Here is a 26,961-nt window from a genome sequence, read left to right on the forward strand (position 1 = left end):
GACGGCGTTCACACGGCATAGGACAGGTATATACATTAGGTCCGGGCGCGTACACAGGATTTTTGAATGGAGGGGGCACGACCTGCAAACTTCCCTTCGGCCTTCACCCATGCCATGAAGGACCCCATGCCCTAGCTGAAAATGTTGCCCTACATGGAATCGTATGGGCCTGCTGGGGCCCGAGACGGGCCCTCCTGCAGGTCTTTTCAATCACCATTTCAGCTCATTTTAGACGGTCTTCGGCGGTCTAAAGACTAGGGGCCAATTTGAGGATCATTTGCGGCGGCCGAAGGCCGCTCAAAAGGCCCCCTCAATTCGAATGGGGCGGGCACGGGCCCGGTGCACCCCTTGTGTGCGCCCTTGAGTAGGTCTACAAAATAAGTCCCCGTCGTAAGTGGGCAGGTGGCGCCTGAGCAGCGCTCAGGCGTTACCTGCTCACTGATCGCGGGAACTTATTTTGTAGACCTATGTACTGACAGTGCATACCTAATCGACCAGTTACTTGACTTTCTCAATCACTTGTTATTTTCCAGTCTTCCTAAATTGCAAGGATCCCAAAGGACAATAAATTCTAATAATCAAGCTATTCGAAAATGTAGACTGAGAAGGCCGGTGAGCTCAGTCTTATTCAGCCTCTCAGTGTTCATAGTTTGCTCGTGGTGCTCGGTGCTATGCAGGCATTTAGCCAAATGAGAAAAGCGCCTCTGAAAAGCAAACACATGCTCGCTCATCCGAGGAACTAAATGAAGCCTGATCTGCCCGCATAAAACCGCTGTTCCCAAACCACATAAGGATCTCATCAGGTTACACAAACAATGCTTAGCATTCGGGCCCCAGAGACACCGCAGTTCACAATGTTCGACATTAGTTCTCCGATTTCGAGGATCTTTGAACTCTTGCACACCAGACGGCCTTGACCCGAGGTCATTCTCAGTCTAATCTCCGGATTCTTTAACCCGGCAGGCGGTGGGCCTACCAGCCACCTTCCGCGCGGTGGGGGGGGGGGGCACTTTTTTGCCCCCCCCCGTATCTCCGAAACTACTGGACGGATCCGGAAAATTCAAACGGCGTTCGATAGCCCTGTCAAATTTGTCGAGGGAAACCAAATTTCATTGACCTCGGGGTCACCGATGACGTCACAGGTCAGGTCAAAGATAAAATGTTTCACCGTCCACGGGGCTTCTAGGGAAAGCGCTATAACACCGAATAAAACGCATTTTGTCGAAAATCAGCGATAAGGCGTCAGTTGTCTAGTACATATGTTGCTATTAGAGGTCACTGGTCATACCAGGTCAGGTCACAGGTCAGGTCACCAAAGGTCACCAAGGGTCACCACATGAGCCCAACTTAACTAGGGTTATGCGATGCATGTTTTATGGCCAGTTTTTCATTTCCAACTCAATGGTGTTGGTTATAAGACCATCAGATACGGTTTAGGTCACTTTCTGGTGGAGGTCAGGTCAAGGTCAGGTCAAAAAAGGTCAAATTTCAAAGTTGATATTTTTGCATAAAATGGGTATCGATTCGATGCAGCTCGTCACGGGGAGTCTAATGGTGGTCTTTGTTTTGCGCTACGAGGTCTAGAATTGCTAAAAATTGAGTTTGAAAATTTGACGTCATCAATTTTGAGCAGTTTTTTCGCTATAACTTGGCCAAAAAAAGAGGTATCGATCTCAAATTTGATATGTAGATAGAAGGCGCTAGGGGCTATCATATATATTCCGGTTTTTTCGAAAGTCAAAAAACTTTTTGGATTTTTGGGCTATTATATTCAAAAAATCTATTTTTTGATTTTTGGGGGTCAAAATCCAAAAAATTCGAAAAACCGAAATAGCAGTTTTGTAGCCCTTGTAATTCCACACCTTTTATGTCTGAAACATTTTTCTGTATCTCTAAAGCTGTAGGCCTGACAGCTCTTCCCGCGAAACCTTTTTTTGGGTCGAAAACGGCAAATTTGACGTCACTCTGACGTCATTAGCGGCCAACCTATCATAGCCTTTGGAAAAATTTTTGGTCACCATGTGCGCTAGCTGCTCCCGGGAGGGTACTGAAAGTTTGGTGACGATCGGCGCAGCGGTTCTCGAGATATATCGAAAAAACTAAAGGGGGGGCAAAAAAATGCCCCCCCCCACCGCCTGGAAGGTTAAGTCTGTCTGTCTCTATCCCGCAGCATTTTAGATCACACAGGTCTCCAACTTTCGGGAAGGATAGGACCTATCGACAGTGCCAAGATTAGTCCCAACAGGCAACAGCTCTAGCAGTCGCTGTCAATCAAATCTCCTCTGACTCAACTGCTATTGATCCACCACCGAACTGTGCGTGAGCCATCAGCGCGGTCCCAAACGCAGTAGATCATTTCAGCGAGATCGTAACCGAACTCACTCAACGACAGGCGCCTCAAGTGTCTCACACTCAATCAATGGTCGTCTGATTCGGCGTTCGACCCGCCGTGGAGCGCGCGGCTCTGCTCGTTCAGGCCAGCGGTCGGTACAGCCGGCGTCGGAAGGCTTCGGGCGCCGTCTCACCGCTAGCCGGAGGGTATGAGCTGGGCGGGAGATAGCGGCGTTCATGTGTCCGTGGGGGCCAGGGGTGGTCGTTACACAACTCAGGTTCCGGAGAAGGAGAGAAAGAGAGAGAGAGAGAGAGAGAGAGAGAGAGAGAGAGAGAGAGAGAGAGAGAGAGAGAGAGAGAGAGTGAGAGAGAGAGAGAGAGAGAGAGAGGAGAGAGAGAGAGAGAGAGAGAGAGAGAGAGAGAGAGAGAGAGAGAGAGAGAGAGAGAGAGAGAGAGAGAGAGAGAGAGAGAGAGAGAGAGAGAGAGAGAGAGAGGAGAGAGTCGGTAGGAGGAAATAATCGTGACGACCCCGCAAGCCACGCGAAGACTGAGACGGTTATCAAAATCCGGTTGCCAACCGGGGACTCTGAGCCGCTCGACAGGCAAAACTTTCAGGCAGGTATCGGTAGCCTCAGTCAAACTAAGAGGGTCCCCAGCAGCAGCAGGTATCCCCGTAGGTCTATTCAGGCACTGTTCCACCAGAAAGTGATTTGGCCTACCGATATTTATTTGGTCTACCAAAGATCACGTTGGTCCAAAGTTTAACTGAAGTCGTTGTTTACCTCTGGCCCGAAACGCTAATTCCGGCAGGACGTCCAAACGGAGACCATTCTTGTTTGCACCACGCGTGTCTCGGGAGACACCATACCAGACTCGTTTATCGCAATTAGTGTCCACATTGGCACATGCACACCCAACGTAATACCCAAAAACGATCACTTACCCTAATAACGCTCAGTTTAGCAAAGACGTCCGGCAAAAACTACCTGCTGGAGCGATGGTTCCGTTCTTAGCTTCTCTGACGACACATAATATGATAGGACATGACCTGGAGAGTCTTTTTTTTCAAAATAACTAAATTTTAAAATGTTATCATTTCCTCTACCACACATCCAATTAAATTCAGCACCAGCTTTCCTCCTAACTTCCCATTACCCGCTACTCCCCCCCTCTCTCTCTCTCTGTCTCTCTGTCTCTGTCTCTGTCTCTGTCTCTGTCTCTCTCTCTCTCTCTCTCTCTCTCTCTCTCTCTCTCTCTCTCTCTCTCTCTCTCTCTCTTCCACCTCCCTCTCTCTCATCCGTCGCAGCTGACCCCATCAAACCACAAGTACCAATCGGTCTATATTTGACGATCTCCATCCGGTGGCGCCGACAATACCAGACCCCGGCACACGACTGACGAACCGAGCAGTTACTGTTTAATCTCGGCTCGAGTGAGGGCCGGAGCGGGCGGTTCCGACCGATCCACGGGGCCGAGTGAGCCATACCGAGTCGTACCGAGTTATACTGCGGCGGGGGAGCGGATATCAGCCCAAATAACCGGTCAAACGCCGGGGTCTGACGGCCGTTCGACCATAGGTCGGTGGTCATACCGCCAGCAACGGACCGTTACACATTACGGCTTTCGATTGATCTATGGTTCACTCGTAAACTAAGTGAAACCGTAACAAACATTTACAAAACGCACACTTGAACTAGTATCACATGGTTAGCCGCCAGGGCAGTCCCTGAGGCCTATATCACAGTCGTCAGATTCAGCAGTAGTAGGTATAACTAGCAGCGGTCACCCCTCGCCAGCAGGCTGGATGGGACGATGGGTCCTGCGGTGCCTCAGAATCTGAATGCCAGTCATTCCTTCCAGTGAGGCGCCGCACTCTTCACAGGCCGGTCCCTGGGGCTCCGTGGCCACCCCCTCGGCGTCAGTGGCGGCAGACTCGCCTGAAAACGACACCATCCCAGCGAAAATGAAACGGCCGCGCGGCAAATATAGACCGCAGCTGTGGCACAAATACCACGGCCGACGCTGTTGCATATGTTTGATGGATCATTTTACCAAAATGACTGCGAGTCTCAGTCATATCTCATGACTAAAACTCGCATTTGCATTACCATAAAATGCAGCAAAAGTAAAGATAACGGCCATCTACGCCTGACCACGAGGAGGATTCTCATACCACCTATATCTGTCAAGACACCCACCTTTGGTCTTCTTGTGCTCGAAGATGCATAGGCTCCAATGGACTATCCTCTCCACAGGCAATGAGGACATACTGTTATCACAGTATGGACATGTCTCCTCTTCCATTGAAGGAGCCGAGTCGCTTATCAGACTGTAAACATCAACACCGCATTGTTATCTGAGAGCCAGCATCCATCCTTCAAACCACACACATCAGGAGACCTGTATTATCACTCAGGCTCCACAGCGCTGACGAGCGAGCGAGCGTAGCACCCGGCCGACGGGGGGCTGTCGCGTCGGCAAAGTGGCCGTCAATCTGGCGGCACGAAATGTGTGCAGAAAGCGGCCCGCATGCAGCCCGGATCGACGCTGAGGGCCGCCAATGGAGCAGCGATAAGGGATTATTGAGAGGATGGTACCGCGACAGGGAAAGGGCAACGTTTGCCGAGCCCCGAGTCAACAGAGAGATTATAACGGCTCATCTACAATCCCATTTAATGATATATCATCAGCCCAGGTAATGAACTTATGGAATGACCGGCTTAGTGTTGTAATAATTACTTACTTAAACGATTATCAAGACTCGTTATCTACAAATGACATTTATTCGGCCCCTCGCGAAGCCGCAGACCATCAAACCAATTTCACTGCACCAATAATACCAATACTACAACAAATAATACATAAGCATCTACGTGCCATCCCTCGCTCTGATGGATTTCTACCCAGCCGAACACTTATCTTCCGTTTCCACTAAAACTCAGTCATGCGTTTGTTTAAATCCCCACCACCGACTGCCGACTACCAGTCAGTGCAATATCTCTAGGGAGAAATGCCGAAAATGTTTCCATCAGCGGCGAAAGCAAATAAACGCCATAAAAAATGAATGTAACGTGTGGAGTGAGCACGCTACCTATTGAGGAGCCGGATGGGAGGACGATCAGATGCCATATAAGCCAACCGGAGCGTCTCACGGCTCACGCCAAAGGACGTCAATAGTCGACGGAAATCCGCGTCACTCAATATCCACCCGATAGTAATAAGCTGCACTGCGACCCGGTAACAACTTCCCCACCCCCACCTCCCCGGCGATCTATCTGTCCTCCCCAGCGACTCCCCACTCCACAGTAGCCTATTCAGCCTTCCCTGCCCCACCTCCCAAATGACCTTTCTGTCCATCCCAGCGACACCCCGAGGCCGACCCCCTAACAACCTCTCCAGCCTCCCCCACTCCCCACCAACACCCCCACTCTCCTCGTAGCCTCTGCAGCCTCTTCACCTCTCTAGCGACTCCTCACACTCCTCTGCAGCCCCCTCCACCTCCCCACCACTGACCAGTCATATCTGATGAACGGCGGCAATCGTCCGTCGGTCTCTGCCTCTGGCTCTCGACAGTAGAGACCGTCCAGATCGGCCGGCACCAGCCGCTTGTGCGAGTAGAACACATCCGTGTGGAAGAAGTCGATTAGCGCCGCCACCAGCCGGCCGCGCAGCGTCGACTCCTCCTCTGGTTCGTGCTGTTCCTCAGAGCCCAGGTCTGTGGGAGGGAGGAGGGCGTTAGTTCCTCCAAGCCCATGTCTGTAAAAGGGATGGGAGCAGGTGCTCCGGTTAGAGCAGCAGCGCGCGCGCGGCGGAGCGCGGCGGAGGGCGGCCTTCCCCGCACTCATGACGAGCTCGAGAGGCGCTGGAGCGTGCGGAACGGGTTTGGTGCAGTCTTCGACAGATCCTCCGAGCCAGGTCTAAGGAGGAGAGATGGTAGGGTGGGCGTCTGGGTTTCCGGACAAAAAGTCAAATGATAAAAGGTAAAAGGATGATTAGTGAACAGACATTACGTCAAAAGCAAGAAGTCAAAAATCTTTAAAGTCAACAGGTAAAAGGTCAACAAAGAGGAAAGTCAAAAGACAAAAAGTCAAAACGGTCAAAACGTCAAAAGATAAAAAGTAAAATCACCAAAAAGTCAACGAACATAGAAGTCAAAAGACAAAAAGTCAAATGGACATAAGGTCAAAAGACAAAAAGTAAAAACGGCAAAAAGTCAAATTGCCAAAAAGTAAAAAAGACAAAAGTCGAAAGACAAAAAGTGAACAGGATATAAAGTCAAAATCCAAAAAACCGTAAGGACAGAAAGTCAAAAGGACAAAAAGCCAAAAACAACAAGTCAACAGGACATAAAGTCAAAATAAAAAAATCATAAGGTCAACAAGTCAAAAAGACATGTAGTCAAGGTCCAAAAAGTCAAAAGGACAAAACATCAAATGGACAAAAAGTCAAAGGGGCATAAAGTCAAAAGGTCAAAAAGTGAAGAGGATAAAAGTCAAAAGACGAAAAGTCAACAGGACATAAAGTCAAAGTACGAAAAATCCTTTGACTTTTTATCAGTTTACTTTTAACGTTTTGACTTTTCATCCGGGAATCGGGTGTCTGATTATACACAGGAGAGCTATAAGCGCTGTGACATGGAACGTGCAACAGTAGCAATCACAGGACACTTAGCAAAATTAAAATCACGACAACGAAAATGTTCGGGATACTGAAATAAAAAACTACAAAAAGTAATCAAGTAATTACAGTTCAAATTGTAAATAGTCATACGAATTGTCAATACTACCACCAATGCCCTTCAAGCCAAACGACATTATTGTGGTGGACAGTGACACACCGCGCCATAATCCGCCGAGCGGGCCGCGGAAACAGACGTATACTGGACTCTCTGCGACACCGAGCACGCTAAGCTGCTTATCGAAAGGTCAGCGCTAGTCCGGCCGTAAAGCGCTGAAAACAGATCGACTGGCCTCCGGCGGCCCCAGCAACAAAGCCGTTGACCCATAGCTTTTCCTAGCATGAGACAAAAGCAGGACTACCACAATCCAATCTCCAAGGCCGGAATGGGCGACAATCAACTCGTGTAATTAGACAGAATCGCTGCTCTCCCATACGCAATTATACGCCCGTGTTCTTATTCGCGGCGAAGGCAGCTCTGCCGGTATCGTTATTCCTAGTAACCTCCACTCACACTTTCCCTAACCCAGCGCAAGCTAGGCTGATGAAGGCACAAGGTAATATGATTACGGGGTCGGCAGCAACGCGGGCCGGTGCCTCTGTAATAAAGGCAACGATGCTAACGAAATATCAGCATACCTTATTACACTCCCAAAACACTACCACCGGCCTCGCGAGAAAGTCTGGTTTTCCGCTAGGAGCAGCTCATCTAAGACCCCCCCCCCCCACCAACTGAGCATTAGACACTTTCGCGTACAGAAAGAAAATGAAAGCAGAGTTATTACTTTCCCACCACAATGCTCAACAAAGAGAGCCGAGTTAAGCTTCTTTCATACTTTCAGTCGTTCTGCTCAGTTCACCGCAAAGTTCAGTGAAAAGCGGCCTTGTTCACGGTAAACCCACCATAACTTTGCCAGCGAAATGAAACAAAAGCACAACAGGCGCCGAATACCATCAACATGTGAAAAACACTGACAGATAAAATCCGGCTGCCTCCGATCAAAATCCACCTCGGATGAAAATGGTAGGCAGCCGCGCCGTCTGGGAAGCCAGGAGAGCCACGTCTGCGCCCTGTGATCTCCCACTGACCCCTGCCCGCCCGCTGGGTAAACTCACTGTCCAGCCGCGTTTGCAGCAGGCGCGACCACCAGCGGCGCAGGGTGACGGCTCGGGCCAGCAGCTGCTGTGCCGCCGCCGGCTCCGACACCAGAAACTCCACCCAACGGTCACAGACCAGGCTGGGGGAGGGAGCAGAGGTTAGAGTCGGGGTCAGGGTCACAGAGACGCAGGTCAGAGGTCAACGGTTACAGATCAGACTGGGGGAGGAGCAGAGGCCAGAGTCAGAGGCCGGAGGTCAAAGACCAGACTGGGGAGGAGAGAGAGGTCACAGGGGGTCAGGACTCAGGAGTCCGGTCAGGACCCAGGTGTAACAGGAACACAAGTCACGGAGGAGCACCGGTCACAGACTAGGCTGAGGGGGGGGGGCAGAAGTCAGAGTCGGGGAAGGAGCCAGGAGTCACCGGTCACAGACCAGACTGGGGAGAGGGGCAGAGGTCAGAGTCAGAGGTCACAGACAAGACTCGGAGAGGAGCAGAGGTCACATACCTACCAGACTAAGGAGGGGGGGGGGGGGGGGAGACCAGACTCAGGGGCCAGAGGTCGGGGTTGCAGGAACACATGTCAGAGAGAGTCACCGGTCACCGGTCACAGATCAGACTGGGGGAGTTCAGAGGTCAAAGCCAGGGATCAGGGAGTCACAGGTCACAGAGGGTCACCGGTAACAAACCATATCAAGGTCAAATGCCATAAAATGAACTATGGTGATTGCAAGATGATAAGTTTCTACCATATTCACCATACTTCAGACCATAGCAACCAGTACCCCACCATCGCCGAAAGCCGGCCCCTCTGGGCGGATCACACGGAGACTCACAAACACAGCACAATCAATAGGGCGGCCGCCCGCGGGCGTAACACGTCCGAGGGGCTAATGAGTCGGCCGGGGAGCAGCGGCATTACGGGGATGAGCCGCCTATCTACGCAGTGTCAGCTTCAAACGGCTTTCACCGAGGCGGCCGGCGCCACAGCACGCGACCGGGCCATTCAGCGAAAATGGAATAACAGTGCGGGCCTCACGGTGCCAGCAGTCTGAAATGTTAGATAGAGCGCAGAGCTGCAAGACATTGCTAAGTGACATAAGTGACATTGCTGCGTGACATAGAAAGGTATCCCATGACAGTGCTACCGTAGAGGCGAGGGGGGGGGGGGTGTCAGCCCTCGTGAATTTACCGGTTCTAAGCTTACCAAAGTTTGAGTAGCAGAAAGACCTGGTTTCTGTATGGCTGTCCTTTTGCCAGTATGAACGAAATCCATCAATGCAGAGAGTAACCCTTCCGGATTATTCGTTCGCAGCCGTCCTGCAGTGCCAGCTCTGATTTAGGAGACATCGAAGGGAAAAAAGAGCAGTTTTGCCCACTCCTTCCCGCCCGCGATGTGTGCATTTGCGGTTGGACCGCATTGGCATACAATACAAAATCAATGGCAAGTTGCAAAAGTCTCGGCTCATAAACATGAACGACGACTCTGAAACTCTGGAACACGCTACTTTTTAACGAGCGAAATCCAGCGTTTCAGCTTGCCAGTATGAGCGTACTTCTCTAAATCGACTGGGCTGGTCAGCCGTAACTTTGTTATGGACACTGAGGGATCACCAACAAAAGAACTATGGTTGTTTTGCTCTCTCCTACGGTTTTATTTCGTTACGGCAGTAATGTGTCGAACGTGGCCCAGGAAACAAGGGTCGGATAGCTTGGCATCAACAAACTCGCTACCTGGTTCACGGTGGGCGATCCGACCCGCAAAAACGGTTTGCATGTAAGCGTGGAGACGGATAATGAAGGACAAAAAGTAAGTAATACGTTACAACTTCTCAACAATACACCGTGGTCACATAAAACACGATGCTCACTCACGCACGTACTAAGTGCTTCATAAAACGGAAGCCGAGGCCGAGTTCTTATTGCATAAATAGCTTTCAGCTACGTTCAGGTCTGGATGAAAACAATTTAACGGTGGATAGAGACCGACCCACAAATGTACGGACATACGACTCTTGAAACATGCCTGTTCGTGGCTTAAATGAATTATGTAATACGGTCCATGATAATCGCAGTCATCAACAGCAGCCTGTTAGCAGAACAAAGGAAACCATTATTCGTCTGAAGATCGTTTCATTTTAGTGAGCAGCAAATTAGCTGGGCAGCTGCACCGAAAAGTGAACAGAACTGAAACGCTGGCCTTCAATTACTCAACAGACCATGGCGACGGTCTTTTGTTCAATCCACTCAGTGGTTTGGTAAATCTCCGGGGCTATGAATGATTAAGTGTTCGAAGGTCATTGTGATTATGGAAGACTGATGCAGATGTCGATCGCTACGCTAATAAAGGCGGGTAGTAGTGCTCGAGTAGACTATCGCCAATTTCGAGCATAAGCACAACAGCACACTTGGACCGGATCATCATAGTCACCATGGGATTATCAAACTACGTGTTTTCGACGTATGATGGTGAATCAACACATTGCGTCCGGTAGTGAAGGTGCATTATCCCGCTAATTACAGCTCGATAATGTTATCGTACTCCTGAAAGCTGTTTTCACGTGCTCAATAGATGTGTGTACTGTCACACCTGCGTTTGTGTGGAGTTGTGATGGCTGCAGTGTCTGGTGTCCTATCTCCTGCGGTATCTGAGGTCATTGTAGTACTTTAGGATGACCGATGAAGCGCGTAGTGACTGTGTGTGCTATGTTGCGTTTACATTGTCTACAAAGCACAACCTGCGGTAGCTGAGGTTCCTGTCGATCCTCAAGTGTCTGTAGTGTCTATAGCGTCTGTAGCGTCTACAGCGTCTGTATGTCTGTACTCTGTAGCGTCCGAAGTGTTGTAGTGTCTAAATAGTGTGTTATCTGCGGCAGCAGCTGAGGTCGGTATCCGTGCTGCAATGTCTGTAGTGTTGTAGTGTCTGTGGTACTGTAGTATCTGTAGTATGTTACCTGCGGCAGCTGAGGTCGGTATCGATGGTCCCGCTAAACAGAAGCGCCACCTGCAGCGCCGGCACGCGAGTGACGCCCGTCACATACGGCTTCGACGTCTCCAGCAGGGTCCTGCCGGCCGTCACGGTCAGAACAGTCAGGACACGGTCACTGTCACGTGCTACAGCTATCACATACGGCTTAGTTGTCTACAGAGGGATCCTGGCAGAGGTCAGAAACGGACACATGATCTGTGACATCGTCTGTCACAGCAGTGATTGGTCTGAATGACTCGGATAGCCTGGATGGTAAAGATACGATTTCATGAACATCGTGATTATTAAACATCTCAGTACATAGTTACAATCTTTTCAAAATTCCCATGAACCACATATCATGTCTACTGTCTAGAGTTAGCATATCCATTGTATGTAGAGGTGCTGCACGTTTCATATAAATCTATGGCACGCTGAGATGGACTCTGCTCGTTAACTCAATGAGTAATTGTTATTGTCGTCCAAGAAACCTGAATCACCTCTAAGATATCTCCATTACAAGTTTCACAACAGAGTTCCCAGTAAAAGAGGCATGCTGGGATAAATTATTGTTGAAACTTCTCATCTCATATTCAACTTCTCTCTCATATTCATCAGTTAACCTATAAACTCGACCCCTTCGTTTCAACTTACCCTCAGGCCTAAGCCAAGTTCAGTTATTCCCATCCCCACCAAACCCACCCTCAGTCATATACCCAGTCCCTCCCCAATCCCCATCAGCCATCACCCCCCCCCCTCCCACCCCCTCACCACTCACACAAAGGCTAGCAGCTGGTGTTTGTCGCTGGTGACGCTGTGCCGCGGCGGCCGCGGCCCGGCCGTCACCCGCACGTCGCTGTCGGCTATCTCCAGGGTCTCCGGCGAGAAGGAGAGTACAGAGTTGGGGTGCAGCACCACGAACGGCTTGCTGGCGCTGTGGAACACCTGGTCGGACCCGGGCTGGGGGCAGACGGCGGGGAGAAGGCGGGGAGTCATATATTACATATGCGAGCATTGTAGCGAATGATCGTTAGAAAACGCCGATTCCGAAAGGATTTCAGACACCAAGGATATAATGCAATTGGGTCGTGTAAAAAAAAATTATATAAAGTTTTATTGCTTCTGGAAAAGCTCCACATGGGCAACAAGCTTCTGGACAACAAGCAAGGACAAACAATGACAAATAGTAACCATGTAAATTGCAACTGTTAGAAAAGCATCATTTCATGCATTTTCAAAACCATGCATGTGAACTAAGGAGGAATGTCTCGTTATAATCCCGGCTTAAGTAAATAACGAATCACAAAGTGTTACCAAGAAAGCCGCTCAGACGCAACAAAACACTTTCTCTTCAAAGCCGAAAGTGATAGAGATTACCTTGTAATTATTGTGGAGGTCTGGGAGCGCGAAATTCGGGTAAAGGCCGCTGCAGAGGATGATTTTCAGCAGCGTTTGATCTTGGTATGATTTCAGCTTGCTCGCCTGAAGAAGCTCCTGCAACATCACGGATCGATCGCCACAAAGTGGCCGTTCATCATGACGTGCGGGGCGAATTTCGAGAACGTGACTTGCAACATATTTAGCTTCATCGCAGATTCATCTCACTGGTTCACATTCATCAGTCACCCCCCCCCCCCCCCCACGAGCGAGTTCCGACTCCCCCTCCCACAACTCCCCGAGTTCCGGTACCTGAAGATCACGAGCGCCCGTTCTCATCTGAAACTCAATATCCGCCACGTCGCCGTCCCGTTGCTGCTCGGTGGAGTCTCCCGCGCCGTGCGGGCCGCGCGCCAGCCGCCGGCGGCGCGGCTGGCTCTCCTGCAGCTCACGGCGCGCGGCTCGCAGCTGAGAGAGCTCGCCGTGCCGCCGGACCCGGTCGGCGGCGCTCACCAGACGGGCGGGCTTCGGCAGCAGGCGTGACTCCTGGAACGGAGTGGTGGTGGGTTACGCAAAGGTGGATGGGATGAGCAGTAGGAGCTCGAGAAAAGCATAAAATGCGCTTAAAGATGTCAAATTATTATCATTATTTTGCTTACGATACGTTTACAAGAGCCGTTTCAATCACAGTTCACAAAATATTAATAATATTTGTAAAGGAAATAGAGCCAAACTTTCAATTCAACAAGCATCACAAAAAAAACATCAGAATAACAGACACGCAAGCGTCACTCGACACTCACCCCACTTCCCCCATAGCACTCCTCACCTCCATAATGGTCATGAACTGACGGCGCAGCTTGACCAGCTCGTAGAAGCGCTGTTCCTCCAGACCCCGTTCGCCGCACCAGGCCCGTGACCTGACCTTGCCGGTGACCTTGATCTGCAGCCAGCTGACGAAGGCCTCTAGTAGGGTGATCGAGTCACCGTGACTGCTGAACAGTGGCTTCAGGTTCGCCTGTAGGAGGGCCGGTGGTACAGGGTTAAGGTCTAAGGATGGAACACCGCTGTTACGCGTACAAATCACAGTCGCGCTCTTCCCATTGTAATGCATGGCATATTTTCCAATCCCAACTCGCAGCGCCCATCCCGTCCCTCATCAGACATCTAACCTGTCCCGCCCACCAGGTATCTATCCTGCCCCTTGCTCACCAGACAGTCGGGTTCGCGGAAGGCTCGGTTGGTGAGCGGCGTCTGCACGCTGAGCGCGGCCGCCGCCGACAGGACCGGTCCCATCTGGTGCAGCACCGAGCCCAGCACCAGCATCTTCCCGACGGTGACGTCCACCGGGAGCTGGCTGAGCATCTGACCGAGCGGGGTCAGCTGCTCGTCAGAAGTCAGAGCGCCCTGCCAATGGGACGGCACGACGTGGGTCAGAAATCAGAATACATATACAAAACTAATGCGATTGAGCCACGTGGTGGTTGCGCTAATATAACATAAGGTGGCATATCAGTTCCTGAAATACCAGCACCCCTCACATAATCTCAGATTGAGTGTGGATTGAGACAGTTGACTAGCAGCCTGAGCCTGACCTCTCATTGACGTACTGTACCACCCAGTAACCTGACCTGACCTCTTACTGACCTGAGCTGCACCAGTGACATCACCAGCTGACGTGCTGCACTAGTCATCTGACCTGACCTGCACCACCCACCATTGACCTAACCTCTGACTGACTTGGTGCACCAGTAAACTGACGTGACCTCTCCTGATCTGCTACGCTACACCAATGACCTGACCTGACCAGTCACTACCCTGCTGCACCCGTGACCTGACCTTCTACTAACCTGCTGCACCAGTGACCTGATGGCGTCCTCCAGACTATCCTCAGCCGGCCGGTCCAGGAACGGGAAACGGCGGGCGTCGGGCAGGCCCAGTGCCACCATCTGCAGAACCAGACTCTCCAGGGGCACGCGCTGAATCTCGGGCGTGGCGTACGGCGCTAGCATGTCGAACTCGTCCTCCGAGTAGAGGCGGTAGCACACGCCCGGGCCGGTGCGGCCTGAGGAGAGAACGATTTAAGTACAAACTAAAGACAGTACAGGCGGTAGCACACGCCCGGGCCCGTGCGGCCTGAGAAAAAAGGGAGGGGGGTAGTAAAGAGTACAGGAAGTAGTAAACGCCCGGGCCGTAGCGGCCTGAGGGAAAAGGGTAATGGGAGGGCGGGTGATGAAAGAGGGCATGTGAATACCAAGTGGAGGAGAGGATCGGACGTGCGATCTGAACATGATGGATATTTGCACGTTTGTGGCGCCCGACGCCGTGAGTACATTTACTGACATACTAACACACATCCCAGCCAGAGTAGCCACTCTGTTCCTCCCTCAATACCATCCCTCCGATGCCCTTCCTCCACTGACCTGCTCGTCCCTTGCGCTGTTCGGCGCTGGCCTGGCTGACCCAGAACTCCTTGAGACGCTGCATCCTCGTCACGCTGTCGTAGCTCATCTCCTTCACCTTGCCCGAGTCGACGACGAAGCGCACGCCGTCAATCGTCACCGACGTCTCGGCGATGTTGGTCGACACGATACACTTGCGCACGCCGTCCGGGGCCACCGCAAACACCTGTGCAAGGGGCAGAGTTTATGAGAAGTCTAGAAGGTCCGCTCACATTCGGTTGAGTTGGCAGACTAGGGTGTGGTAATGTTCTGTAGCACCACAGATTGACATATCTGTCAGTTTGACAAGTAAAGATAGCACAGTCTTACAAGGCAATAAGAAATATAAAACATGATGTTTCATGGAGCTGATTTCTGAGGGTCGTCTGATAATTGAGCCTGCGAGAGGCAGCCAGTGTCATCTGTTTCCACGCCAACAGTTCAGTGGCGCTACCTGCATCCCTGTCCCAGCAGACTCGCCTCAGACATCCCGTCATACCTCTCTGTATTCTGCCCTCACTCACCGATGCTCGCCAGTTCTGTTCTCTCTCCTCATCGACAAGTCATTCCTCCCCGTATCCTCTCTCACTCCCGATTGACTTCCTTCCCCCCCATCCACACCAGCACCCGGCCAAAATGCCCTTCCCTCTGCCCACATCCCAGTTGCTCCTGACCTAATCTTACTCCGCTTCCAAGTCCACCTTAACCCTCTCCTGACCTCACCAGCTTATCCTTATCCTGATTTCATCTTATCCCGCCTCTGGCCCCGCCTCATCCCGCTCCTGATCCCTCTCCTGGCCGCACCTTATCCTGATCCTGACCCACCTTATCCTGATCCTGCACGGAGAGCTGACTGTGCAGCGGCAGCACGATCCATCGGCCCGCCTGCCGCGCGTACTCCTCACACGCGTCAGCCACCGCGGTGATCTCGGCCACACCGCTGAGGAACATGAGCAGGTCGCCCCGCTCCTCAGCGGGGTATCTGTCGTCGATCAGACTCAGCACGCGCACAAACGGCGCCGGGTTTAGGCGACCGGAGCTGCCGGATAAAGAGAAGGGGAGGGGGTCATTTACACAAAACAGCAGAGTAGCAAACAGAGATATTGGGAGGGAGGGCATTTACAGTAAAAAAAAAAAAAAAAACACACACACACACACACACACACACACACACACACACACAGAACGGACGTTGGAGAAGGTAACTATGCCTCTGACCTGCTCGAATAAATCCCTGTTCGGTAGTTAACCCGCGCCCTGGTGGGGTCTGTTTATAACGCGACCTGGTGGGGGGGGGGGGGCTATTTTTTGCCCCCCTCGTATCTCCGAAACTACTGGACGGATCCGCAAAATTCAAACGGCGTTCGATAGCCCTGTCAAATTTGTCGAAGGAAACCAAATTTTATTGACCTCGGGGTCACCGATGACGTCACAGGTCAGGTCAAAGAAAAAATGTTTCACCGTTCACGGGGCTTCTAGGGAAAGCGCTATAACACCGAGTAAAACGCATTTTGTCGAAAATCAGCGATAAGACGTCAGTTGTCTAGTACATATGTTGCTATTAGAGGTCACTGGTCATACCAGGTCAGGTCACAGGTCAGGTCACCAAAGGTCACCAAGGGTCACCACATGAACCCAACTTTACTAAGGTTGTGCAATGCATGTTTTATGGCCAGTTTTTCATTTCCAACCCAATGGTGTTGGTTATAAGACCATCAGGTACGGTTTAGGTCACTTTCTGGTGGAGGTCAGGTCAAGGTCAGGTCAAAAAAGGTCAAATTTCAAAGTTGATATTTTTGCATAAAATGGGTATTGATTCGATGCAGCTCGTCACAGGGAGTCTAATGGTGGTCTTTGTTTTGCACTACTAGGTCTAGAATTGCTAAAAATTGAGTTTGAAAATTTGACGTCATCAATTTTGAACAGTTTTTTCGCTATAACTTCGCCAAAAAAAGAGGTATCAATCTAAAATTTGGTATGTGGATGGAAGGCGGTAAGGACTATCACATATATTCCGGTTTTTGCGAAATTCAAAAAACTTTTTGGATTTTTTTACTATTATATCCAAAAAATCCATTTTTTGATTTTTGGGGGTCAAAATAAAAAAAAATCAAAAATCCGAGATAGCAGTTTTGTAGCCCTGTCAATTCTACAGCTTTTATGTCCTAAACATTTTTCTGTATTTGCAAAGCTATAGGCCTGACAGCTCTTCCCGCGAAACCCTTTTTTGGGTCGAAAACGGCAGAACATGACGTCACTCTGACGTCATTTCCGGCCAACCTATCATAGCTTTTGGAAAATTTTTGGTCACAATGTGTAAAATTGATGTCCGGGAGGGTACTGAAAGTTTGGTGACGATCGGCGCAGCGGTTCTGGAGATATATCGAAAAGTCTGGAGGGGGGGCAAAAAATAGCCCCCCCCACCAGGTCGCGGGTTAAGTCTCAGCCCTCTCACTCTGACAGTCCTCACAGATACGTCTGCCCGTCCCCAGCTGTTAGCTCTTTCCGCCCGTCCCCAGCTCTCACCTGGCTACAGCCTCGACTACTGATATTGGCCGATAGCTGAGTCTCAACCCTCTCTGCTCGTCCCCAACCCTCCTAGACACCCCTGCCCGTCCCCAGCTCTCACCTGGCTACAGCCTCTACCACCGATATTGGTCGGTAGTTGAGCTGAATCGGGAACAGCCGGCCCGGAATCTGGATCACCTGAAGACAGCAACACAAGCTTCAGTGAGCGTCAGACAAACATTGGCAGCGAGCGGTGGCAGCTGTGTATCAACATCGTTCATTTGAGTTTTTCAGCGGGTGCACAGCAGGTACCGTAGCGACCAAACAACACTAAATCTTACAGTGGAGTCAGCGACTCACTCAAGGACTTAGTTGATTAGGTACCTCAGCAGGAGGCAGAAACTAATTAAACCGCTAGACATGAACTTCAGAGCTGAACTTTACAACAAAGCAGCTGAAAGTAAGATGCCCCACTGTGATCCACACATCCTCTCCTCTGTCGTGCTCCTCCCCTCTGCACTACTCCTCCTCTCCTCTTCCTCTCACTCACCGGCGCCTTTCCGTGGAAATAGTCCCTGAACAGCTGAATGTTGATGGTGGCAGACATGAGCACAAGTCTGAGCTCGGGCCGCTGGCGCACCAGACATTTCATCACACCCAGAAGAAAGTCGCCCTGAAGGTGACGCTCGTGCACCTCGTCCAGGACGATGACGTCATACTGGCTCAGCAGCGGATCGGCCGACACCTGAACAATGAACAGTGCACACAAGCGTGAGTAGGTGATGTCACTCATATTGGGTCTGTGACATCCCGTTGGGACTGTGGCGTCAAATGTCTGAGAAAGTGTCATAGCATGTTTTGTGGAACTTCATGCAGCGCTTGTAGCGGCATAGATTGACACTAAGTGCGAAAATAACCGTCACTAGGCATTGTACTGGGTTCGTCAACGTACGTCCAATAAACATCAAATTCCTCGTTGTAATCAAGTTTGTACACATTCCTCGTTGAAGGAATAATAGCTCACTTGATAACCAGCAACGTGTTCTCATTCCTCGTCACTCTGAAAAATCCCTCCATGAGGGCCGACAGTCCAGCTGTTATCGTTCCTCACCTGTCTGAGCAGAAGTCCCTCCGTGAGGAACACCACCCGTGTGCGGGCCGTGCGCCGTTTCTCGAAGCGGATCTGGTAGCCTATTTGGTCGCCATACTGCTGCAGTGTCTCGTGACTAACGCGCTGACACAGCGCAATGCAGGCGATACGACGCGGCTGCGTGCACGCTGCAAGACGATGGAGAACCGTGGGGAGGGCGGACGAATTAGTTAGTCTTTTATCGACAAAATGATACAGCCGTGGTCATACGCTTTTCGCAAAATTTTAGATTGCCACTAAATACGAAAATACTGTCACTAGGGCGCAATATAGTTACTTATTTGTATACGTAATATCGCAATCAGAGTTCGATAGCGTGCGAGTATACGTCCAATAAACATAGTTTGTTCAAATTCCTCGTTGAAAGAATAATAGCTCATTCGATAGCCAGCAACGCGCTCTCATTCCTCGCTACCCTGAAGAATCCACCAGAGTCGCAAATTACGGTATTATCTTTTAGATAAAAACGGGAATATTATTTCAGACACATGATTGAGGAGACAGGTACACAGCTCATCAAGCAAAACTTAATGTAACACAACGCTTTTAGATATGACGAACTATCGCGAACAAGGGCCTCAGAAGCACATAAGTGTCAAGGGCCAGAGCCCAGACGAGACCAGCCCCGGCTACCCTACCTATGCTGTTGTATCCGGCCTGCAGCAGGTACTGTGGCAGCTGGGTGGACTTGCCGCAGCCCGTGTCGCCCGCCACAATCACCACCGGGTTGTCTCGCACAGCCGCCAGGATCTCCTCTCTGCACAAAGGGGCGGGGAGGGAAGAGCTTGGTTACAGACCGTCCAGACTGGTCACACGCGCCGAACATCCGCTAGGGGAACGATAACAGAAGTAAAGACACTGTGAAAAAGAAACATCAATCAGCAGGTGATAGGAAACATAAAATTAGTTTGAAGGGAATATGAACATAAACGAAGGACAGCATGAATCAAAGCAAACATGGTTTTAATGTATGAAATGTGAGATTCACAGCCAAAAATTCACGTTAGTAGTCGTCCATTTTTGTATCTGACTGACCTGTGCTGATAAATTGGCAGGTTCCGCTGTGCCTCCCGCAGCTTCTTCAGTTTGGCAAACTTCTGTTTCTGCAGGAAGTGCAGGTAGGCGGCGAGCACCTCTCGTCCTCTGCGGGCCTCCGGCTCCCGCCGCTCGCGCTCCTGCCTCTCCAGCTCGCGCGCGTCGCGTCTGTCCCTCACCCTGCGCTCCACGAACAGCGGGTTGGCCAGTCGGAGGTCGTAGGCCGGCAGGGGGAACGGCTCGGTCACCTTTCGCGAGGGTTTCGGCGGAGGCGGGGAGCGGCCCCGCTCGACGCCGGCCGCCGCCAGTCGCCGCACGTACAGCGCGTGGAACGGCCAGAAGCCGGTAGCCTCCTCCGAGCCGGGCTTCAGAGGACATTCACTCGAGCGGAGGTAGTCCGTGAGAAAGGCACGTTCACGAGCCTCACTGAATGGGCGAGCAGAGGCAGAGGAGGGCGGGGAAACAGAACGACGAGCGTTTGGAGAGCGATCTAACCGAGCGCGCTTGTGGCTGGGAGAGTTGTCCCTCCGGCGATCAGAGCTGTCCCTCCGGGAATCATAGTTCTCCCTCCTGTAGCTAGAAGCCTCTTTGCGACGATCATAGCTGTCCTTCTGGCGATCATAGCTGTCCCTCCGGCGACCAGAGACGTCCCTCCGGCGATCTAAGCCGTCGCACCGAGGACTTGAGCTTTCCCTTCGGCGGCTCGAACTATCTCTCCTGTGGCTCGAGCTATCCCTCAGTCGATCAGTGTTGTCCTTCTGGCTTACAGACCCATTTTCTTGACGATCTGAGCCCCGTTTTCGATCATCTGAGCTGCGTCCTCGGTCATGTCTGTGAGTCGTGTGCCGGGATTTCGGACTGTCACCATCTCGGGACCGTTTCCGTCGTTCAGAACCATGTCTGTCAGTCTTCCGACCAGACATCTGAGCTGTTATTGCCTCTCAGAATGGCATCAAATGCTGCATGATTTATCTGGCATATTCCTCTAGTTAGGTAGGCTACGCTCTATTTCAATTGATAGCACTGCCTGTTGGACAGAAAAATGACAAATGGGTCATGCTTCAGGTCAGAAGCCAAAAGACACTCTAATCTCTATTCATGTACCAAGAAAGAGAGCAATCAAATCGATGAGCACCCTTCTCCCCTAGGGCCTAAATGTTAGTCAAGGAGTCCCTAAATTCATGGTCACACAAGGTAACTTTCACTGAAGTAGAACCAAGGCTCATGACTCAAGTCACAGCTAATTAAGCGCTATAATACCATGCACAGGGCAATAACAATGCAATTCCAAGAAATAAATTAGGAATGTTATTGACAGCTCACAAAATGTAAAAGTGATGTCCATAAGAATCAACTAGCAATCAGATGAAAAAAAAATCAATAGGTACAGCATTTACTGCAAAAATAATGGCATTTGCCATAAGAGTATGAAGCCTTCATGAATTGTTTGGAAGCCATGCGGAAGCTTCATAAGTGGGTACACAATGTCAATGGTGGAAAAGGTGGCAATGTCTTGCTCTCACCAGGAAATAGTCTTGCTCTCACCCTTATCAATGAGGTCTAATAACTGGGGATAAAACCTCAAGGACATTTAGTCAAACCCCAGTCCCCATAAGCTCTGGGCACTGGGCAAATTTAACTGAAGTGTAAGAAGAGGTGTTCCTTTCCTGTCTGACTCATATACACCTGCAATTCAGTACCTCAGTTCAGTGACCTATGTGCAGTTAACCAATGATGCCTTTGCCAATAAATGCCAGCAAGAAACTTTCATTCACAGAGGGAGCAATGCCAAGTTTGGCTCATTCTTCATTATGCCTGAAGGAGTTACTCTGCGACATCAGGGCCCTGTTTCACCGGTGATAGCAGCACGCTGCTACCACACGTGTCAAATTGGGTTTCCATGGAAACATCTACAAACCAAGGCGTCGTCAAACTGTGTGATGTCATCAAATATTGCTGCTAACATCTTCACGGCCGTGCGAATGTATCAAACGCATTCAACGAGACAGCAACTCTGTTCCATACGTAGCTATGAAAAAGCTCACGGATTATATGAAACGTCATTAGTGTGAGGTCATCACATTACGTCAGCTCGCGCAATTTGATAGTAGCGTGCTGCTATCACCAGTGAAACAGGGCCCAGTTGAAAATCCAGATCTTCCCAGCAGTTTTGAGGCCCAAGGCCCGAGGGTCAGGTAGTCTTCCTCGGGTGGCCAATCATGAATGGCTGGAATAGACTCATCCAAACAACAAAGTGGTTTAGGCACTCAATAAACTACTCCAAAGTTCATTTTCAAAGTGAGACTGGATGCAAACTGGTCTCATATCAGATGTTCCAATCCATACCTAGCACTGATGTATCTTTATGCCATAAATAGCATGGAGTTCAATAAGATCACCAGAACAGGCAGAACAGGTGCCACAGCCATGACTGAAAATGCTTAAAAATCTTGACTGTAAGGCACAGTAGATGGGAGCTGCCAGGGGCTTGATGAGTCTGGCATTATATATACATAGGTCTGACAAAAAATCCTGAAAATATAAGGTCAACTGAAAAAAGAATATCAGACAAGACCATCAGCCATGGATCAATATTTTTCTCAGTTTATCACGTTTTAAGCAATGATTCATTGGCATGTTTTGATGAAATGCTAAAATTCAGAACTCAAGCAGCAGAAGCAGTTAAAAAAGCTAACCGTGTGCTTGGTGCAATACGCAGATCATTTGCCAACATCGACTCACAGACCCTTCCGCTCCTATACAAGACTTTGGTAAGGCCTCTGCTTGAATATGGCAACGCTATCTGGGGACCTCACAATAAAGAAGACCAGTTGATGGTGGAAAGGGTCCAGCGGCGGGCTACAAGGTTGGTAAGCCACATACGTGATCTGCCGTACAGTGAACGTCTTCGAATTCTAAGGCTTCCTTCACTCCAATATAGAAGAAGAAGAGGCGATGTTATATTATGCTACCAGGTAATGCACAGTAAGCTTGATCTGCCAAGGGAAAACTTCTTTGCTGAGCCCACATGTAGAATTACAAGAGGTCACCCGCTCAAGGTCGCAAAGCCCCATGCCCAATCGAGGGCAAGAAGCAATCACTGGAGCATACGAGTCATTAATGACTGGAATTCTCTACCTGCAGAGGTTGTAATGGCCCCATCACTGAACGAGTTTAAAGCATTGTTAGACAAGCTATGGGCAAGAGAAAAATACAGGCATCTTTAGAAGTCAAGAGCCAATTATAACAATGATACTTGCTACATGATAAAAAATCACGGTTAAACTACTTAGAAGATTAAGAAATTCAAACAAAGAGCGAGCAAAACAGGTGTAGAACACCTCAAACAGCTCGTATTCTACAAGGTACAAGGTACAAGGTATGTCAAGACAAAATCCTAAGCTTTCAAAATACGTTTCGCATATTCATACATTATTTGAGCGATTCATTGGCAAGGGCTGACATAAATAAAAAATTATGTCAATATAAATTGCACTTACTACAGTATATAGAGAACGAAGTAGAAATCACGGTATGTGCAACAGGCACAGTGTACGGCAAGGCCGTATACACATAGGTGTACGGTAATTATAGGTGTACGGCATTATAGGTGTACGGTATTATAAGTGTATATAGGTGTACGGTAATTGGGGTATATGCTAGATTTTTTATTGCTACCTATGCTAGGCAGCAAAATAACATTATCCAGAATCGGTTTACATACCCCGCGTCAGCGTTCGATGTTCGATGTCTCTCAGACGGCAAAGATTCTACGTCGTCCGGCCAATCACGTTCCATAGCCGCAGCCGAGCCCCCACTGACCTTGAACGGGATTGGCCGGACGACTTAGAGAATCTTCGTCGTCCGAGAGACATCGAACGCGGGGATAGCCTTGAGCCCCCTGCTTGAGCCATCGCATCGCTAGCCGCGTCCAGGGTATATAGAACAACGGGTACACCAACGACGCGGAAAGCGCCCATTTTACGTGGATGAGTTACATGGTAGGTGATATATTTTTTGAATATGGAAAAAATAGAGTATTCTATGCTGACGAGTAAAGCCAAATTCATAAAGCAGTTATTTTTTAATTATATGTACCAGAAATAGCCTACTGACCATAGCTTAAAACTTAGTCTAAAGTTAGTTGAAAAGCGTATAGTTGATACTAAGATGGAAGGAATCAATGGAAGGCGGAAATGGCGCAGCTGTTTCATTCTTAAATTGTGTTCGCAAGCAGGATTTACGTAATGCTAGCGACATCTATTAATGTAATCGGGGACGCTGATTGGCTGAACGAGTCCGTGAGCAGTATCACTAATGTACGCCAGTACAGGGTTGAGGCAATGTGCGCATGCGCAGGAACTTGTGCTCTCATGGAGGGGCTTTCGGTACCTCGGGCAGCGCCAAATGCTTTTTGGACCTGTTATGGCCTCCGCATCGAAAAACGCCAGATAAAAAGGTTTTAGAGGAAGCTTGAGGCTACCTTTCCCCACAATAATATTGGCACTTTATCTTTTAGCTTACGTGTGAGGCTCGCTTGAAAAAGGTCGATTTAACATGGAAACCCTATGGGGTAGTAGTTTTTGAGCGCCCATTTGGCCTAATGCTACCAACTGTTACTGGCTACCCCTGAGCCGCGTCAGCCTTTCGAAACAGACGCGCTACTTATGTAAAAGTGGTACCATTCGACGCAGTTGGGATTTCAGTATATGACGTTTTCTGTAAATATGATACAATTTGTTTTTATAATTGTCATTTTTAAACATCAATGCAATGTATATTCTTTAGCATACAATATGTATTAATTTTATACTCTATTGATCAAAACACGATATTTTCTGACCATTCTTATTTATGAATACGTCATCAGTTTAATTCACACACTTATTGCATCTTCTGTCGTTTGTTTTGCCACAACACGTGGGCGTGCGACTGCGATCTCTGTGGAGTTTTCTGGAAGGGTTTGGTTGGTATAATAGAGCAATAATCTTGATTTTCTGGTTTATTATAGCTCGAACCCGGGCTCTGCGTCTGTCAGGGTTGACGGATCAAATCGATAGAACTTCTCAAAACAGCTTTTGGCGTTCACCATCGAGGAGGAGCAAAGCCCACGGTAAGAACAAATCGAAATCACTCGGCCATTGAGCTTTTTGGACACAAAACAGTATGAATTGGGAGGCGGGAACGCAATACGCAAGCAACACAAAATGTTTCAGATGTGACAGCCCAGGGCTTGCATTATTCTTGCATTATGTGCAAGAATGATGCATGCAATAATAGCTGAAATAAATGGCATTACTAAATACTTAAACTATTTCTGCTTCTTTTACTGGGCAGGCTGCCAAAACACCATTGAACAGCTATCCCTAGGGATAGTCCCATCTGAAACATTTGTTATCATTCCATGCATCCCAGCTGCAATTTTTATTGCAAATGAGAGGGCTGGAATGACCATTTGCTTGTTTCCATTTTCAATTTTTTATTGTAAATGAGATTGTTTGTTGACCATTTCTTTGTTTTCTCATTTTCAGAAAGACTGATAACTGGCTAATCAATCATGTCGAGCAATGAAGGAGCGCCAGCTGATGGCTCTGGCTCGGGCGACGGGCGCCGAGACCAGGTGAGGGACATGCAGGGTCTGTTGCGCCTCAGCATCCAGCACGGCACGGCAGAGCCGGCTGACCCAGGTGCGCCGATGGACGACGAGCGCCGTCAGTTCCTGGCCGCAGCGATGCACCACGCCAGCTCGGCCATCGCGGATGCCCTACGGACAGCGCTGGCGGCGCTCGCCGAGACAGACACCGAGCGACAGCTGGCCGCCCTACGCGTGCTCCGAGATCACGTCGACCAGGTGGACGTCGCCAACGACTTCGAGAAGATGGGCGGCCTGGCGGCGGTGCAGCCGCTGCTGGCCAGCGCTGACGGGGAGATCCGTGCCGAGGCGGCCGGCGTGCTGGGCGACATGGTGCAGAATAACCCGCAGTGCCAGCGGGCGGCGCTGGCGGCCGGCCTGCTGCCGCAGCTGCTGAAGGTGGTGCAGGCCGACCCGGAGCCGGTGCCGCGCGTCACCGCGCTGCAGGCCGTCTCGGGTCTCCTGCGCCACTACCCGCCCGCCCAGGCGGTGTTCTGCGCGCAGGACGGCTGCACGGCGCTGGTGTCTGCCATGCAGAGCGGCCAGCCGCGCATGCAGACCAAGGCCGCCTTCCTGCTCGGCACCGTGTGTTCGGAGAGCGGCGAGCTGCGGCGCCGGGCGCTGGACGTAGGTCTGATAGAGCAGGTGTGCGGCCTGCTGGCGGCGCCGCACCAGAGCTGGCACGAGCACCTACTGGCCGCGCTGACAGTTCTGGCGGCTGACGGAGGCCGGGCGGCGGCCGAGTGTCGCCGGCCCGAGCTGCGGCTGGCCCAGCTTCTGACAGTGCGCGAACAGGAACTGAAGGGACTGGATGAGGCGCTGGAGGTGCTCGAGCACTGCCGCACACTCCGGCAACTCTGTTTCTCGGCTGAAGATGAGGGCGAGCGGTGATGTAATTCTGTGTTTACATCTGACGTACTAATTGCTGTGCAGTTAGGCTTGGCAGGCTCGATGTCGTTGCAAATGTCCGCGATGCAAAGTGCCACGGTTTCAGTAAGGCAAGAAACCGTTACGGCTTACGCAGACCTAGCACTCTAACGTAATATTCATTCGGTGCGACACGTGCCACCAGCGCTTGGTAAGACATGTAGCCTAAAGCATAATCGCCTGAAAGCATGGTGTCCAAATGGATCCCATTTAAGATATGGACATTTCATTGCAACCGTGTTCGAAAGATGTGTCGTTCGGTCATATTATTGTCATTTATTTTGCAGTCATATTGGTGAGGAATTGGCGTCTTATACTTGTTACATGACTTATTGGCCACTCTGTATTGCCATGATGTCCTGAATAATCAACAAACAGTTCATACTGGGTTGTGAAAACTGAAAACGATTTTGCTGTATCGGGTGTTACGCCTCGTGTTACTGAGGAACCAGATAGGAGCTTGCCGTAGTCAATTCTGTTGGAGAACTTAAGTTAGCAGGAGTTTTTACGATCAGCGGGCTCTTATATGCACTCATCTCTCTTCAGTGTGATCGAAACAACCATTTGTGGTACCATGATCAAGGACAAGGTGGCCCAGGCTGGCCCAGGCGAAGTCAGAATGAGAGAAATGTTCACCATCGCAAGATATTTTCGAATTGAATGCAACACGAGCTCCATGAATATTTTCTCGAGCCTAACAATCGCTGGACCTATCGATTTCCTCATAGTGAGGGTGGGGAGGGGGGAGTGGACAGAACATTCTCGCTGTTTCGCCAATAATTGAACTTGAGCGTTGGGAACGAGAGCCGCGACGTTAC

General features: G+C 50.1%; 2 protein-coding genes across 2 annotated transcripts; one reads left to right on the plus strand and one right to left on the minus strand.

Annotated features, from left to right (window-relative positions):
• Nucleotides 1–3,658: 3,658 nt before the first annotated feature.
• Nucleotides 3,659–23,324, minus strand: LOC122387179 (probable ATP-dependent RNA helicase DHX34). Its single transcript, XM_043377103.1, has 19 exons — nucleotides 23,309–23,324; nucleotides 19,585–20,611; nucleotides 19,188–19,306; nucleotides 18,511–18,677; nucleotides 17,950–18,144; nucleotides 17,521–17,597; nucleotides 15,717–15,930; nucleotides 14,874–15,078; nucleotides 14,301–14,515; nucleotides 13,663–13,857; nucleotides 13,280–13,468; nucleotides 12,763–12,996; nucleotides 12,451–12,567; nucleotides 11,852–12,033; nucleotides 11,060–11,170; nucleotides 8,125–8,246; nucleotides 5,845–6,046; nucleotides 4,530–4,660; nucleotides 3,659–4,268 (listed from the first exon to the last, which is right to left on the minus strand). The coding sequence occupies exons 2-19, from the start codon at nucleotides 20,505–20,507 to the stop codon at nucleotides 4,114–4,116; spliced, it is 3,753 nt and encodes a 1,250-aa protein (XP_043233038.1). The 5' UTR covers nucleotides 20,508–20,611; nucleotides 23,309–23,324; the 3' UTR covers nucleotides 3,659–4,113.
• A 1,155-nt stretch (nucleotides 23,325–24,479) lies between these two features.
• On the plus strand, nucleotides 24,480–26,548 carry LOC122387173 (hsp70-binding protein 1-like). Its single transcript, XM_043377096.1, has 2 exons — nucleotides 24,480–24,697; nucleotides 25,116–26,548. Exon 2 carries the CDS (start codon nucleotides 25,142–25,144, stop codon nucleotides 26,105–26,107), a length of 966 nt encoding a protein of 321 aa, XP_043233031.1. The 5' UTR covers nucleotides 24,480–24,697; nucleotides 25,116–25,141; the 3' UTR covers nucleotides 26,108–26,548.
• The last annotated feature ends 413 nt before the right edge of the window (nucleotides 26,549–26,961 follow it).

Source organism: Amphibalanus amphitrite, unplaced genomic scaffold, assembly GCF_019059575.1.
Source record: "Amphibalanus amphitrite isolate SeventyFive unplaced genomic scaffold, NRLGWU_Aamphi_draft 000275F_arrow, whole genome shotgun sequence".
NCBI lineage: Eukaryota > Metazoa > Arthropoda > Thecostraca > Balanomorpha > Balanidae > Amphibalanus > Amphibalanus amphitrite.